Below are 16,297 nucleotides of genomic sequence, written 5' to 3'. Positions count from 1 at the left end.
TAAATGGGATGGACTGCAGACTTCATTAACTAAAAAATCACCTTAACGCTGGTCACAGTAATTTAGCCATAATTAAATAACCGTTACAATGTTGGAAAGCCCCTTGAACACAATTTCAGTAAATGTGACATGATTAAATGCTGAATTTAATTTAAAAACTCCTGACAATAGACCATAGATACTTTGTTTTCATGTCTTCACTCATAACATTCTTAGAGAAAATGAGGAGAATTCTTTTATTGCTGTTTATTGTATAGAAAAAGTACAGTATGTATTACACTCAAAGTGAATTTAGGAGCTTTTTTCTCTTACTACATCATTAAAAGCATAAATGTTGACTACTTTCTAATTAATATGAAGTCTACAGGGGATATTTAAGCTACCGGCAATTCCCACATTGACTTATAGTCTTGACTCAACTCTGACTGCAGCGCTCTTGATGAATAGTAATAAGTAGCAACAACAATAGTGGATTAACTTATTTAGCACACTTGTTTATTTAAATAAACTCCGAGGATGGAATGTACAATCCAGACACAAACAGTCTCTTAGTATAAAAATTTGTTTTGGTAAAGCAGCACCCCAAATGACCAGAAGTCTTCTTTTTCCTCACATACACTCAGTCATTCTCTAGTGACTTATACAAAGTGACAAACAAACAAAAAAAAAACAATCATTTGTGCTACAGAAAATATCAGTGCTTAAAGACTAAATGAAGTAAAGGAAGATTAGATAATTCAGTGCAGACATATCAGAGAAAATAATAAATCAGACTTAATGTTGCTCCCAAAGTCCTTTAGCTTTAAATGTGACTTCAATCCCTTTATTCAGCACAACATGAAACCAGCTTCCAAATGAAGTAGTCACATGATTTGCTCCTTCTTCCCAGTCATTTTCAATATAATAATTAAATTAGTAGTTTTACAGGCCTGCATTTTTTCAACAGACAACAAGGTCTGTTTATTTTTATTTTTTTAAATAATAAAGCATTGTGGAATGAGAGGAGTCTTCATTTGAGATTACAAAGACTTATAAATGCAATATAAAATGCTTGCCCTTAGGATAATAAAAAATAACAATGTATGAGTTTTAATGTTACAAACTCTGGAAAATAAGGTAAACTCTAATATTGTTTAGAGAAGCTGTTTGTCTCCAAATGTTAAATAAAGTATAGTATCATTTTCAATATAAAAGTACCAGTTCCCAAAATAGTTTATTTTTCAGACATTGCATATATCATCTATTCCTATTGCTGCCAGACAGAAGCAAAAATATTAAATAATGTGTTGTAGAATTAAAAAAACAAACAAAAAAAAAACCTTCAAATCCAAACGTGACCTGAGTTTGCTGTTGTAACACTGAGGATTAAAACCTCAATACAAGGTCACTTGAGAAGAACAGCCCTGTAAAAACATTGGCTGAAAACTTTGGCATGCTCTTGTTGTAGTACAATGCAGAAGGCATTATGGGTAATTAACACAGAAGTCAGTGTTGTCGTCTCTTAAACCTATAGGACTGGCTTCTCAGGTCCTGAGGCACTTGGTGCACACTCCACCCACACAAATACATCCATGAGTAACATACTCAGACTCAAACTTCACTTCACACAGACTCTCAGAAGGAAACACGCTGCAGAAACACTTATAGTGGGAGGATCTGGTGAGGAAAAGTCCGACATCGACCCCGGTACAAACTGCAAAACATTTGGCATACTCCTGTCCAATGTGGTGCACAGTCAGAAGTGCTCAGGCACTAGTAAAACCGGCCCTTCAGGCCCTTGGGTCCTCAGGCAGGCTGCTGGGCATTAATGTTCATGTGAGGAGGATGACCAAGAAGACCAATTCGTTGCTTCTGCTTTCTTTGTTCAGTCATCTGCACAGGAAAACAAGCAACAGTTGAAAGTTGACATTTTATCAACTCTGTTATTTGTCACCAATTCCTACACTGTAATTACACATCTACAGTTTAGAGGTACTTCTACTTGAGTATTTCCATTTGGTGTTACTTTGGACTCCTGCTGTCCTACATGTCAGAGGCACACATTATATTTTTACTGCATTACTTGTATCTGACAGCTCTAGTTACTTTTCAGTAAAGCTGCAGATGAGAACTGACTGATGAAGTTGATCAGCTGATGGACAGAAAATTCAAAGTGACTCTTTGGATTATATCATAATTATCATTATTTTATTTTCATCATTTAATCATCCAGAAATTCATGACATGAATCCATCCAAGTTGAATTATTTACTAATGACAGTAATTCTCAGGACTTTTTCTTAAGTTTACAATCTTAGTAACAGTTATACTGTGTCTGTAAATGTAAAAAAAAAAACATCAAACAAGAACAAAACTATTCCAAAAGCATATGAATAGAAACAATAAGTAAGTAATTTAGTTGTTACAAGATTCACCCTGGTGATTATGTAACTAAAGCAACTAGTCTTAAACAGTTTGTGCTGTACTGCAGTTACATAAAATATGATGGTGGTTTTAATGTTATAAATGTGGTTTGTCAATAATATTCCAAATGCCAAACCAAAAAACAAACAAACCCAAAAATCATATATAATAATAAATCCGGGATGATGTATTGCAAAATGAAAGAGTGTGTGATTACCTGTTCCTTCAGCTCAGTTAGTTGTCCTGACAGGTTGGACACCAGCCTCATGGTGGACTCCAGCTTCTCCTGCAGGTTCCTGATTTCATTCTGCTCACCCTCTGCATCGCTGCTCACCAGAGACATGGCTCGCATCCGAGGAAACCAATCCAGGTTGTGCTCCTGTGGTAGGCCAAGCATGTCAGCCATCGACTTTCTTGATAAGTAATTATTCTAACTATTATCCTTAGCAGAGAATACAAGAATACTTGAAATCAATAGGTTAAAGTACTTATTTATGAATGAAGTTGTCAACTGCTGCTGAATCATCCTGTGGGCACCAAAAGTTACATGACTGGAGTATAAACGGATTTTTTTAAAGTTTTAATATAAAGTGTCTGTTTATAGAATGAATTATAACTGATGCTATGACTTTATACATTGAAAGAGTCCTTAAATCTAGTTATAACTACATTAATTCATATTTATGTTCAATTTAACCATTTCTTTGTTTCATAGTTTTTTGGGGGGTTTTTTGGAGTGTTGTTCATGATGCTGAAGCTGTGTCAAATAGTGGTGGTAATGTTGGCCACAGGATATTACTCTTAAGCAAACGAAAGTCAAAATGTGACCTCGAGATGACACCAGTCTGTTTCAAGGGAAAAGGTTTATAGAATAACAGAAGTGACTGTGCTCAAACTGCCTGCATACTGTGACAACACAGTAATGGAAATTGCACAAAAATGACTAATTCTTATCACAGTTTTATCAGTTTGAGTATTAGACTTCAGCTCATGTATTGTCTTGTTCCAGTGAGTTCCTGTTTGGCTGCACCAGTCTGTTTCATTAAATCTTCATGCTCAACATGTCAGTCAGTTGCGATTAAAAAACAGGAACATATTACTGTATTACGGTGTGTGTAGCAAGCTGGCACACGCTCAGACGTCTTACTCTGCACCTTATCTTGATAAACTCTGCTCAGAGGCAGTCACTTCAATAGAGTGAGTGTCATCTATGCCATCAGCTGGAACCGGATTCTGTGGAAATGTTTTGACATGTCTGAGATATTGTAAATTACATCATACTGGTGTGCCTTTCTGTAAGCGGGCCAACATTTCTCTGAAGAAGAGTCTTGCAGCATTGTTGGTCTTTATGTTTCCTAAAAGATTCCTGCAGTGTTCTGCAGCTCAGTGATCACATGAAATGCACGCAGCATGTGGCTCACCATTGTTTCCAACACCGTACTATATGTGTTCAGTTATATTTAACAAAAGTAGGCCAGCGCTTATATGTGTCAAAGCTGATGTATATTTTAAGGGTGTGTCTGTGTTTTTACCTTGATCATCTCAGCTACGTAACTCTCAGGGCCGGTGTATTCAGTGGAATCCTTCACTTTCACCAAGACAATAAAGAAAAGATAGTGCCACATGTTGTGCTCCTCTTTGATGTGTTCCTCAAAAGTTACTGTCTTGTTGTCAAACTTGTCTCGTTCCAGGCCTGTAGAATGGGAATAAGGCATATTTTTTCATGCCAAAAAACCTGCGTTGAATGCAGAGTAACATGGCTAACATTGGTAATTTGTTTCAATAAGGAACTTTTAAGTCACCTTTGATAAGTTATAAAAAGTAAAACAGCAGGTAAAGAAACAAAAACTGAGGAAAATTGGCAAATAACTAACTGAGAAATACCAGAATACAAAAAAAAAAATCAGTTAAAGCATAAATCTGGGTTCATACAAAAAGCAAAGCACATCTGCAGTAAATCAAAAGTTGTACTTCCAGAGAATTCAGCATTTTCCCGGACCGGCAGTCAGATGAACAGCGCTGGTGTTGAAAGACCTTTCTTTTGTTTTTCAGTGTTTTGACAATAATGAATAGAGCTCAACACCAGGCATGTATTGTGCTTGCATGCAGGGATTTTTAGGTGGATTTTGTTAGCAAAATATATGCGTAAATGCTCTGTCTCTCCACTAAAAACCTTGTTTCACCCTTTGCGAACTGACAAATATGCACTTCCAGAGAAATTTTAATTAAAAAACACACACAATTCGAAGGCTAATCTTCTATGGAAGTTATTAATTCCTGCCCTCCAAACCTATAGCACTTCAAACATCCACACACAAGAGAATAAATCAATTGGATCCACACATCTCGTTTGTTGCCAGTGTATTAGCCTTTTTGTCATGTTGCCAAGAGCAATGAGAGTGAGTCACACAACAATGACACCGAAAAAGTAATCCTCAGCCCTTCTGGCTCTACAGTTTTCTAAAATCTGATTTACAGAACCAAATAATGGGATCATGTTGGTCTTTAAAAATAAATATGCAGGTTAACTTATAAATAATGTCTCTCCTTCAAAATGTCAAAGATACTCAAATGGAGCAGGTGACTCCATCAACTGCTGCTGTCTGGCTGTATCTGAAAAATAAAGGTAGCTGCTAACTCTGCAGAAAACAGATACTTTGGACAGATAACAGATAACAGAGCTGAACCAGGGATAAAAGTAGGTGACTCCATTCAGGCAAAAAAAAGGTTGACTCCACAATACTGCAATAAACTGGAACCTTCATTTTATCAGGCGCTTCTTAACAAAAAACAACAGTCAATCTAACAAACCAAACACAGAACAGTAAGATAATTTAAGAAAGTCAATAAAGATGATAAGTCAATCATTAGGGAAAATAATCAGGCTTTAGTGTTTCTTTCTTTCTTTCTTTCTTTTTTTTAACAAATTTATATCATTAGTTGCAACAGATGAGAAAGATGAGAGGCCAAAAGATGAGTTGAATTTTTAGGAACTTCACTCCGATGTAAATAGAATAGAATAGATCTTTATTGTCACTGTCACAGGAACAATGAAAATATAGTTTAGCAGCTCAGTTCAATTTAGCAGCAAAACACTTAGTGCAAAAGGGACTGTATAGGAAAAAAAATTAAAGAAAAAAAATATCACACAGAGGATTAAGAAAAAGTTGGACTGCGCAAAGGCTTCAGAATAAAATATTAATACACACGTGCTACTAAAGTACTACTAGAACTTCTGAAATGAACAAACTATACAAAAGCTAAAGGTATGACCAACAAATAGGATATATACAGGTAGTAGTAAGAAATAGAAGACCATGAATTGTACTTTGCTGCAAATACTGGTGTCTATATTTGGCTTAAATGGGAGGTGAGTGACTTAAAGAGTTTTATACATAAGCGTGAAACAATAGATGTTACACTATGACAAAGCACCTGAGAATATTTGAGCAGAGAATGGAAAATACAAGGATGTGTGTTGAAGAGGCAGTTTGTAACAACAGCAGATTGTGTTAATTTTATAAAGTCTTCCCTTGCATACTAGTCTATATGTCCCCATAATTACACAATGGGAGGAATATGCAAAAATCATTGCCCAACAGAACAGCTATCATTAATAAAATGACATGTTCTTTATTTGTGAACCATAATACAATACTAAACCTGATCTGAAATGAAGGAAGATGCCATTCAGGGAAAAATAAAATCAATACAACAGATATTGATCAGGCTGCCTGTGCATGAGCTGCTTGCAGTAAATCAAGTATTTGCTACAGACCAGAGATAAAAACTAAGACAAGATTGAGAGAAAAATCGATGGCCAAGCTCGAGGATGGAGAGACACTTAAGCCTGCAGAAACTAGCTCCTAATCTCTACATCTCCTGTTCCCTTGTGGTCCTTCTGGAAACCATAGAGACGGCAGCCCCCTCTGTGGCCTGGCCTTATTTAATGTGAGTGAGTCAGAGCTGATGGCTGTCTAGGTGACATAATACTGTTCCCATTCCATATGCTTACCACTTGTCCTTACTGCCTGACCCAACAACATACACACATGCTCGAATAAAACATGTACTGGTGGATGCTAACATATGAAGATGCAGAAGTACACACCCGTACAAACACAGAAGCCTGTTTAGGACCTCACACATACAATGCTTAAATATGTATATAAGGAAATGCAGGTAATGACAAAGTATAAGCGATCAGTAAAGTTGAACAAAACATATGGTAAGAAAATGAGAATGTGTGGGAGAAAATGTCTGTGTGTGTGAGACAGACATGAATTGTGGAGGCGAGCAGAGCAGTGGCAGGAAGCCCTCATGACTCAGCCTTCTTTGGAACAACAGCTAAGTGAAAAAGCGGGAGGAAGAAGGGGAGGGGACTGAAACAAACTATACCTTAAGATTTGTATTTACCAGAAACCACAAAGGGACCATGAACTCAAGGGCAACATGGGAATCATCCCAGTGGTATGGAGTTGATTATGGTAGGGCGCTACTGACGCAAAAGCTTTGAAATTTGGAGCCGCTCCCAAGAAACAGACATTTAAAGCTGGCACAGCCAACTAATAATTAAAAAAGGCATCACCTCAATGGAAAGTTTGATTCCCATGGAAATATCTCATTTCAACCACACATTAGGCCGTAGAGAAGATGAAAGGCACAAATACAAAGTAAGCGTCTCTGGTGACATGGAATAAAAATGCAACTGAACTCACCACATATGAAACAAGTAGTCTTCAGAACTTCTTCTTTCTTCTGTTTTTCACTCCTGAGGTCCGCAAATGTGTCAATGATAACACCAAAAATAAGGTTGAGGACGATGATAATGACCATGAAGAAGAACAGCAAGTCATATATCACTCTGGCTGCAAACAGTGGCTCCTGGAGATGTAACAGGAAAAAGATAGAAATACAATGTGTGTTATCATCCTGAAGATGAACCACAGACACTTTGTACGATTAGATCATTTACTAAACAGAGTCAAAGTTACACTAGTGCATTCATGAGCAGAAAAATCAAATAAATGTTGGAAAAGCTGAAATCAAGTGTTTTCTTGTCTGGAGGATTATTCCCAAAAAATAAACTTTATGGAAACAAGATTTTCAGTGTTTGATATAAAAGTAGAATATAAGCTGTGATCACTAATAAACATCCTAATACTTGGTTTCAGTTCAGATTTGCCTTTTGAGGATAGCACAAACTTGGATTTGTCTCCATTTAACACCAACTTGAGTTGAATTAACTGGGCCCAACTCACACTGCTACTGAATATAGTGCTGTTAACTGGAAAAAGGATAACTGTATATAGAGGCTTGAATGATATTAAGTGACCAGTACATTTAAGAACAAGTTCATGGAAAAGGGTGTCCCATTTAAATGTATGACCCAAAGGGCAAGCCTTTACGTAAACATGTTTTGGGGATGATGTTATGAGTTTAAAACCAGGTTAACCCCTGTCCTCATGGATATTAATGGAAACTCAAGAACACAGGTGTGGCCTGCCAGATGCTACAGTAACAGAGACAGGAGAAAATCGGTCAACCTCATGCAGGCGCTCTTAGCTGAACACGGGTTACTGGTTTGTAACTCAGAAAATAATTGCTTATTAGGAGTTTATTAGTGACAAAACTAACCCCACTAAATACTACTTCCATATTCCACATAAATAATTTTCATTTTCTAGTTCTCCATTTTTAGTACTAATGTGGAGTTGATTCTTACTGTTTGAGATGAAATGGGGAATACCCTGCTGTGGTCACCAGTTTAACATAAGCACATTTATTTATGACAAGCCTGTTTGAAAGTGAGGATGGTGAGATCTTATGCCAAACATGTGAATATTTCCTTATTTCAAAAAAATTCCCTCAACAGCCATTATTACTTTAAGGTCAGACTGGCACTGCAGTGTGAGTACGTGCAGCAGATATTCACATCCTCTTTTAACATCATTAGTGGTTGAGCCTGAATTCGGTGGAATTCTATTTTGAGGTTTATTTCTCACACAAGGCGGAGCCAGCACAGCTGTGAGGAAACATTGTGAAACCTCTATTCTTTTCCAAGAAAAGAAAGTTGAGGGCATGATAGGCTCAGATCCAGAGCTCACATGACGCGTGCTGCAGCTGCAGGCGATAAACTCTCTGACACAGTCAGGGACCTCATCGAAAATGCATTTACCTCTTTGGAGGGTTTTCGGAGAACGTCCCCGACACCCCCTCCACTTCTTAAACCGTGACTCAATACTGTGACGATACACATTAGGAGAGAGTCACACGTCCTCTCCATGTCACTGTCCTCTTCACTGTCACTGTCGACATCTGATAAAGAAAGGAAAACTTTAATTTACTTTAACTATAATTAAATCATGCATTTTGCACAAGAATGCTAACATAATAGAGAGAAAGAGATAAAAGAAACACGCAATGCATAAAAACAGAATAAATTCAGCATGTAATGACATAAGTAAAACAAATAACTGCAGAAAGAAATGTACGAAAAAAGCCAAAAAAAAAAAAGAGTCAAGTAAGTGGCTTTCCTAATGTAAGAAAACCTCTAAATTTACACATGTGAACATGTACACTTGAAGATAATATGAGTGATCAGGACAACTAGAACATGCACTTTTTATTCTAAGAAAAACATCAAAAACCCTAATGTGTGTATAACAAGTACTACATTATCTCACACCAGTTTAGAACAACAGAATTAGACTTTAAAACATCTCTAAACTATAAACAATTCTTAGTAATATACTCTGTATTGAAGCTTTGGTTAGTCTTTTGCTGTGTTGTAGAACCTTTTCACTAAACAGAACATGATTTCTACTGAAACGTTGTTTACGTGTTGTGGTTCATGGTGTGACAGCACTTAGTCAAAGCGCAAGTGATTGTGAAAAGTCGGATTGTTTCAGTTACCCTGGTAAAACTTGTCCAGAACCAAGGACTAAACATGATTTACATTTTTAAAGTTTTATCCAATTTGATAAAGTTTATAGGTCATTGTACAAAGATTAAGAAGTAAAAACACTGAATTTATGTCTCCCAGACAGAGTCAAATGAAGGTCAGGGTAGAAAATATTATGGCGTAAACACATTGTTAACTTTGTTTATTGCCTGGTGGAATTATCTTACATCTCCGGTGATTACATTTTCTTTTTCTGCTGAACTACAGGGACAAGAACCGTAGGTCTTTCATTTGCTCACACTGGGCTAGTTTATAGGACAGGTCCCTGACATTGTTTAGGACCTTGATTCCACAGCCTTGTTTCTGTTACCACTAGCTCTTGATGCCTCATTTCTGAATTTTGTTCCCCTCAATAACAGCTCGATACAAAATGCCTGAATGAATGTGATGCACATACTTTTACATGTAACACTAACACAGTATTACAACATTAACCATATTTGCCATTTTAGTCTAGAAGACGCCACATATCTTGAGCTGTGGGGAATTTCTGGGGAGTTCAGGTTTTTTTGGAATGTTCACATGTTTTACCATGTGGGGTCAATAAGGTCACATGTCAGACATTAGGGTCACATGGACAAAAAAGTCACAAGTGTGGATTCATTAAGAGACAGATGACAGAGCAATAAGACACAGTGTCAACAAAGCAATTCAGCAGTTTGAGTGGGTTCTATAATCAATCCCTACAATTTATGGTTGGAATCATCAGTCACACCCAAAACTTTCCATCCAAGTAGGTGCTAGAGTTTATATCAAAACATATCAACCATTTTAAGAGTGGTTGCATACAATAAAAAGAAATGTTTTATCAATAACTGTGCTTTTGTACATTAAAACTACAACCTGACTAAACAGCTCAAGAATATGAAACCAGCCCTCAGCCTTTATGCTGCTTTGTTTCTTTGCAAATATCTTAAAGGTCAAGATATTTAGTCACAACTACCCATGAAGAAATGAAACTTCTTCTTTCCTTCATCGTGGTGGCCACAAAACAAAAACAAAAACAAAACACAAAAAGGGCCTTGTTAGAGCCAGGGTTTGTTTTGTCCATTTTTGGCTTTTTAGTTGGAGGGATATTAACTTTGGACTACACTCAGACATTATAGGTGGCCATAATTCATATTAATGCTGGATGGCTCCCATACATAAAACAGACAAAAGAACAGGAAGTTCATTCAGAGGTAGAAACATAGTAGCTGTTTCCTCTGTGGATATACATGCTTAATTCTAAGATATTGACAACAAAGCCATTCTTATTCACATCAATAAACACTAGTTGAAGCATAATTATGCACATTATATTCCAGTTCTGCATGTAAAGCGTCCTACACTCACTGCAAAAATCAAACTCTTACTGTGTATTTTTCTCATTTCTAGTCAAAATATCTCATCACGCTTAAAATAAGACATAATCACCTAAAGAGTAACTTTTCAGTGAGATATCAGAACTTATTTTTAGACAAAAGATCTTGAAAATCGTATTTCAGATTTTTTATTTTTTTATTTGCTTAATTCAAGATTTTTTTTGCTTAATTCAAGCAAAAAAAAAAATCTGCCACTGGAACAAGTGAAAATTATCTTGGTAAGATTTCTTGAAAAAAGATTTTCAACATCTATTGTCTAAAAATGAGTTCTTACAAGTTACTCTTTAGGTGATTATGTCTTATTTTAAGTGTGATGAGATACTTTAACAAGAAATGAGAAAAATATACTTGGCAAGATTTAGATTTTTTTCAGTGCTTCCCCAAATCTTAAACCTTTAAATGTCCAAAATACACCAAGTTCAGCTCAGACACACACAATGTCCATTATTTTAATACATTTCTAACCCAACTGCATCTAAGTGGACTCCATTACTTATGGAAGTTGTCATTAACTGATGAACAACCGTGTTGTATTGATGAGTACCTTCATGAATGGACCCTGCAGTGCAATTCTCCTCAGACCCTCCTCGACACATTCCTGCAGACAGAAACTCACTCGCCAGACTGGCTCCATTTTCTACAAAGCATGATAAGATGGTCTGTTAGTCATGCTTTGAAAAATTATCCATTAATGTAATCTTCTGGGCGATTTGGAGATATACAGCCTTACTCAGTGTTGTGTTGGGGATGCGATCCACCTCCATGATGAAGTCATCTTTGAAGAAAATGTAACCAACAATGGAGAACAGGTAGACCAAGATGAGAGCCAGCACAGCAGTGAGTACGATGGAGCGCCCGTTACGTGTGACGCTCTTGATTACATTCAGTAAAGTCTCCTCTCTGTACACCAGGTCAAACAGCTGCAGAGGTGAAAAAACACATCAAATGCATAATCTCAAAAGGAAAAGGAATACTTTTTGGTTACATACTTAAAGAAAGAGAACTTATTTTGTGGTGACTTCAAAATGACTTTTTCACCACTTTTAACCCTTCCTAAGTCATTTATCACTATTTATTGTACAGTGTTGGAAAAAATCATTGGACACCCCATGCATTTGGGATATATTACATTAAGAATCACCCTTAAGTCATTGAACTCTACCATGTAATCTGCCATTCTTGAAACCCACATGCTCCCCTTTGTATGTGCACTATTCCATTGCTGTCAAAACTGGACATTTCAGCAAGATAATGAAACACATCCAGGGCATGAGTTTTGTTATTTTTTCTTGTTAACAATAAACAAAAAAAATAGTTTTCATTTGTTTGTGTCAGTCTCATACAGCCACATCGTTTGAAATATAAAAAAGATTTTTTTTGCAAATTTTTCACGATAATATTTGAGATCCTTTAAAATTTTCCAAATTTTTTTTTCCCATTACTGTAAGATTGTCCTCTGCCTTTTTCAGGTTTTTGTATCAAGAGAAAAAACTGAAGAAAAAGTGGATTTCTCAACAAAACATATCATTAACTGAACATAAATACAAGAATCTACAGCCACTGTCATTTGTCAATCATGGGTGCAACTGGTGAATCAGAATTGCAGAAGATGCCTCTTTTCACATTTTAAGTCTCTGAATGTCCAATAAGACAGATGTTCACAGAGTAAGTGCGTTTTTCACCTGATATATTTCCATATATTGAAACAATTAGTAGTTCAAAGTTATTTAAGCAGATGCTTTTGGTCACCAGAGGCTGTTTTTGTCTTTGAAGGTTAATGTTGATTGGAATGTGAGCCTTATAAAAGGTGTAAGTTACATATTTTCATATAATGAGGCATGTGCAGTTTTTTCCTTTTGTTCGTTCATTTGTTTTTTCTGTTTTGCACAAATGATTGAAGTGTTCAGAATGTTTTTTATCAAGTAAAGAAATAAGAAAATATGCTGCGCTACATCTGTGGAGGTGCTAGTGCAAATGGAAAACATCTCCAATCACTGGTGACACATTATAAAACAGGCTTGACACACCTACTCACAACACTTAACACCCAAAAAGCAACAACAGCAGCATCATTAAAGTGCCAAATAAGGAAAGCTCTGGCTTACTAGCAGGATATGTCCTTGAATGCACTATGTCGGAAAGTTAGAGTTACATTCACGAAGAGAAAAAATGTTTTACACATGGTTCTACTCAAAACCACTTTAGAATTGGAAACATGTTTAACCCCTTAACACCAACTGTTGCAAATTTGCATCAAACCATTTCCATTACGGAATCAGCTGAGATAGCGTTATGTATTACCCAAATGCTGTTTCAGGGATATTTGATACATACCTAGTCAGGACACTGAAAATAATTTTGTGGCATGAATAAAACCATCTCCATCTCCTGAGATGGGAAAATCTGTTTTTATTACATTTTCATGACTACTGACCATTAATCCTGTTGTCACAAATTTGTACCCATATTTCTGTCTGTTTTATGTGCTGTAGTCAAATTAACAATCTCCACTTCATTTAGTATCTGCTTTAAAGCAACAACATGAATAATTTATTTTTTAATATGCTTGTATATAAATTCAGGCATTAAGGGGATATGCATGTGTCCACAGCGTATATCTCTCTCACCAATAGACTGTAGAAAAAGACGTGGACGAACACGCCCAGGGAACAGATGATGAGGTAGATGAGATGGTAGAGAAACTCAAAGTCCATCACCATGGCTTTGTAGCCTCGTGTGAAAGTTCCTCGGTTGCCCACAAAACTTATCAGGAAGATGATTTTATTACACACCTGAAACATAAATTCATTCTGTTTTATGATCAAAAACTGTCATCAATCAGTGATTCTTATCATACTGAAAACTGCACCAGTGAAATACAGTCAGTTAGAGACAAAGCCAAATGAGGACACATTTAGAGAATGTACACGCACTTAAGATTATTATTGACTTTTGTTTTTTTAAACATCATATAAACAAGTAACCTGGATTTGCTATTTAGGGTAGGGGATTAACAAAAACCCGGTTACCTACTGTGCCTGCAAGAGAAACCTGACTTCATGGTCATGTATATGTTTACCTTGGTTTCTAACAGGGATTTTGCAAGAGCCTGTGAGTGTGCGATAAAGTATCACTGTCCCAGCAGAGTGAGGGTAAAAGAAGAGGTCATCAGCATGTCAGTTGTTTAATTCTAGTATTCTATAAATTATTCTATAAACTGATAGTCTGGATTTAAGTTGATTAGACTTACATTAACATGAATAAGTAAAAAGAATATGTCACAGTTGTTCAGCATTTTGTTTCAAATATTTTCAACATCTGTAAAAGTACAAAACAAAGCAAAAAAATTTAAAAAAAGTCAAAAACACAGTCAAGGAGACTGACTCTTTACTACTAAATATAGGCTTCAGACCGTCAAAGATGCGCTTCGTGATAACACGTTCTCTGATTTCCTGTCTTAACCTGATTTTTCTCAGTAACCCAGTTTCTTGTGCACATGTAAATGCAGGGACTGAGAAGAGACATGACAGAGGTACTTTCAAGACTTTGTTTTGTGTGCATGTGTTTATTTTAAGAGCACATCTAGAAAGTCTCTAGTGGGTGAAGGGGCAGTGTCTCTCTCTAGGGTGGAATGACGCACTTCACACTCCATAACACAGCCAGGCGCTGCAAAGAGCTGCAGGGCCAGGGGCAACACAGGAAGACTGGGCATCGAACCGGCAAGTAGGCATAAGAGTCAGCAAGAGCCAAAAGGAGAACTGCAACTAGTGCGGTGCAGATTTCTGAGTATGTGAAAATACAAACTGAATATGAACGGTAAAATAGAAGTGGTGTGTTAGCATTCCCCTTGGAATTACCAACAAACCACAATAACACACAGAGACATTGCTTTGAAATAGGACATTTGTACTATACAAAAAAATCCACAACTGACATTCACATTCAGCTAATGAATTAAATTTAAGAGACAAAAATCTTAACTAAAGCCACAAAATCACTAAAGCATTTTGAGCTTGTTTTTCTTTATTGGATTTTGGTGAGTAAGCCTTTCAAAGCAATAGGACACTCACATTGAAAGCCCCCAGAAGGAAAAGGGTGGGCTCAAGGCCGACAGAGAAGATGAGGCGTAGAATGGTGACAATGACCAGGGCTCGGATGCCCAGCGGTTGGGGCATGATGATAACGATGACCAGTGTCACCAGGACCCCCATCCAAAGTAGTGCTGACAGGTGGGGATCAAGCATACCTGCAGATCATAAGTTCAAACACACAAAACAACTAAGTCTGTTACTGCACACACAGTTCAACAAAGTCTGCTAAAACTGCTGAATTTAGAAGCCAGTAAAGAAGTGCCACATGTGGAATAATACAGAACCATGTTGAGACCATGACCATGCAGTTTGCAGCTTAAATGAGGCCAGATTTTAACTGGTTTCTAATAAGTTCTGCCTCAAAGACAAGCCTAAAGCCTTCATTAGTAAGACTTTGAACTCAAAGAGAGCCAGTTACATAACACCCTGAAGTATCTGACATACTTTTTTTTTTTTAATGTATGTCTGTGCGAGTGTAAGCTTTGGTGTGAGCCTACCTGATGCATCTCTTGATCACATACTAAATCCAGGATTAGTGTATTAGTCAGAGATTTTATTTGGCAATGCGTCACTGGCGCTACAAACCAAAACCTGGTTTGACCACCAGAAAAATATGAGGCCACACCCAATGTGCCACCTCAGTAAACTAAAATCTATTTCTTAAAACACAGGACAGAATGTGTGCCTGTATATTTTTGCATTAAGGAAGAGGACACATATTAATCACTGAAATCCATTTAATAAAGAAAAGGTAGAAAATGTAAAGAAGTAAAGAAAATTAAAAACAAAACAAAGGCAGGACCCTGAGAATTAAAACCATTTTATTTGTATGTGAGATAACATGTAGATGTGTCAGGGTTACTGAGTTTCTGGGAGCCCCCCTTCAGTCCCCCTTGCCTTTTTCTGTCTCCTTCCTTTTCTCTAACTTGCTCTCCCTCCCACTCCCTGTGGAGATCACATGACAGGTGCCACTTACATAACAGCCATCTCTAAAAATACCTCAGCTGAAAGATTCATGAGGAAAGAACAGGGAGCAACATACGGCCCCCGTGATGTGGCAGACGGGGTGCTTTGGTGCATCCGCAGACCCTGCACCTACCCTTCACCTCTGTTAAATGTGCATGTAGATTAATTACAGTGTGTACAGATAAGATGCATGTGTTCAATCAACAGTTGAGAATTACTGAAGTACACAGTGTTGGTGTGAGAACATGTGTCATGAGTGTGTGATTCTAACCATAGCTATTCATCAAAAGGCAGTCAGTCATGCATGCAGGCAGAACACACTGACCTAGATCTCTTGCTCTTATAACCCTCATTCTAAAGCCCCGAGCAAAGGAGGGAGTGGTGTGGGGGGAGGGCAAGCACACAGTATGTGAGGAACAGAGAGAGGCCTGGGCCCAAAGCCATAAATGTTCCTGTTAGACTGTAGGTATGTTGGAGACTCACGTGATCCTGTTTTACACACCAAGGTC

The 16,297-nt window shown here is 37.1% G+C and overlaps 1 protein-coding gene across 4 annotated transcripts in view; it reads right to left on the bottom strand.

Moving 5' to 3' along the window:
• Positions 1–473: 473 nt before the first annotated feature.
• itpr1a (inositol 1,4,5-trisphosphate receptor, type 1a) overlaps positions 474–16,297 on the bottom strand; it is a 77,605-nt gene continuing 61,781 nt past the window's right edge. For all 4 annotated transcript variants that reach the window (XM_030134060.1, XM_030134062.1, XM_030134061.1 and 1 more), the window contains 9 exons: positions 14,802–14,977; positions 13,359–13,523; positions 11,462–11,651; positions 11,276–11,368; positions 8,582–8,721; positions 7,122–7,287; positions 3,936–4,096; positions 2,621–2,782; positions 474–1,872 (listed from right to left, as the gene is read on the bottom strand). In XM_030134060.1, the coding sequence (XP_029989920.1) occupies positions 1,786–1,872; positions 2,621–2,782; positions 3,936–4,096; positions 7,122–7,287; positions 8,582–8,721; positions 11,276–11,368; positions 11,462–11,651; positions 13,359–13,523; positions 14,802–14,977 (1,340 nt within the window). In that variant the 3' untranslated portion in view covers positions 474–1,785. The remainder of the gene's footprint in view (positions 1,873–2,620; positions 2,783–3,935; positions 4,097–7,121; positions 7,288–8,581; positions 8,722–11,275; positions 11,369–11,461; positions 11,652–13,358; positions 13,524–14,801; positions 14,978–16,297) is intronic.

The sequence above is a fragment of the Sphaeramia orbicularis genome, chromosome 5 (assembly GCF_902148855.1).
Source record: "Sphaeramia orbicularis chromosome 5, fSphaOr1.1, whole genome shotgun sequence".
NCBI classification, from domain to species: Eukaryota; Metazoa; Chordata; class Actinopteri; order Kurtiformes; family Apogonidae; genus Sphaeramia; species Sphaeramia orbicularis.
This window is presented reverse-complemented; position numbering and strand designations above follow the sequence as displayed.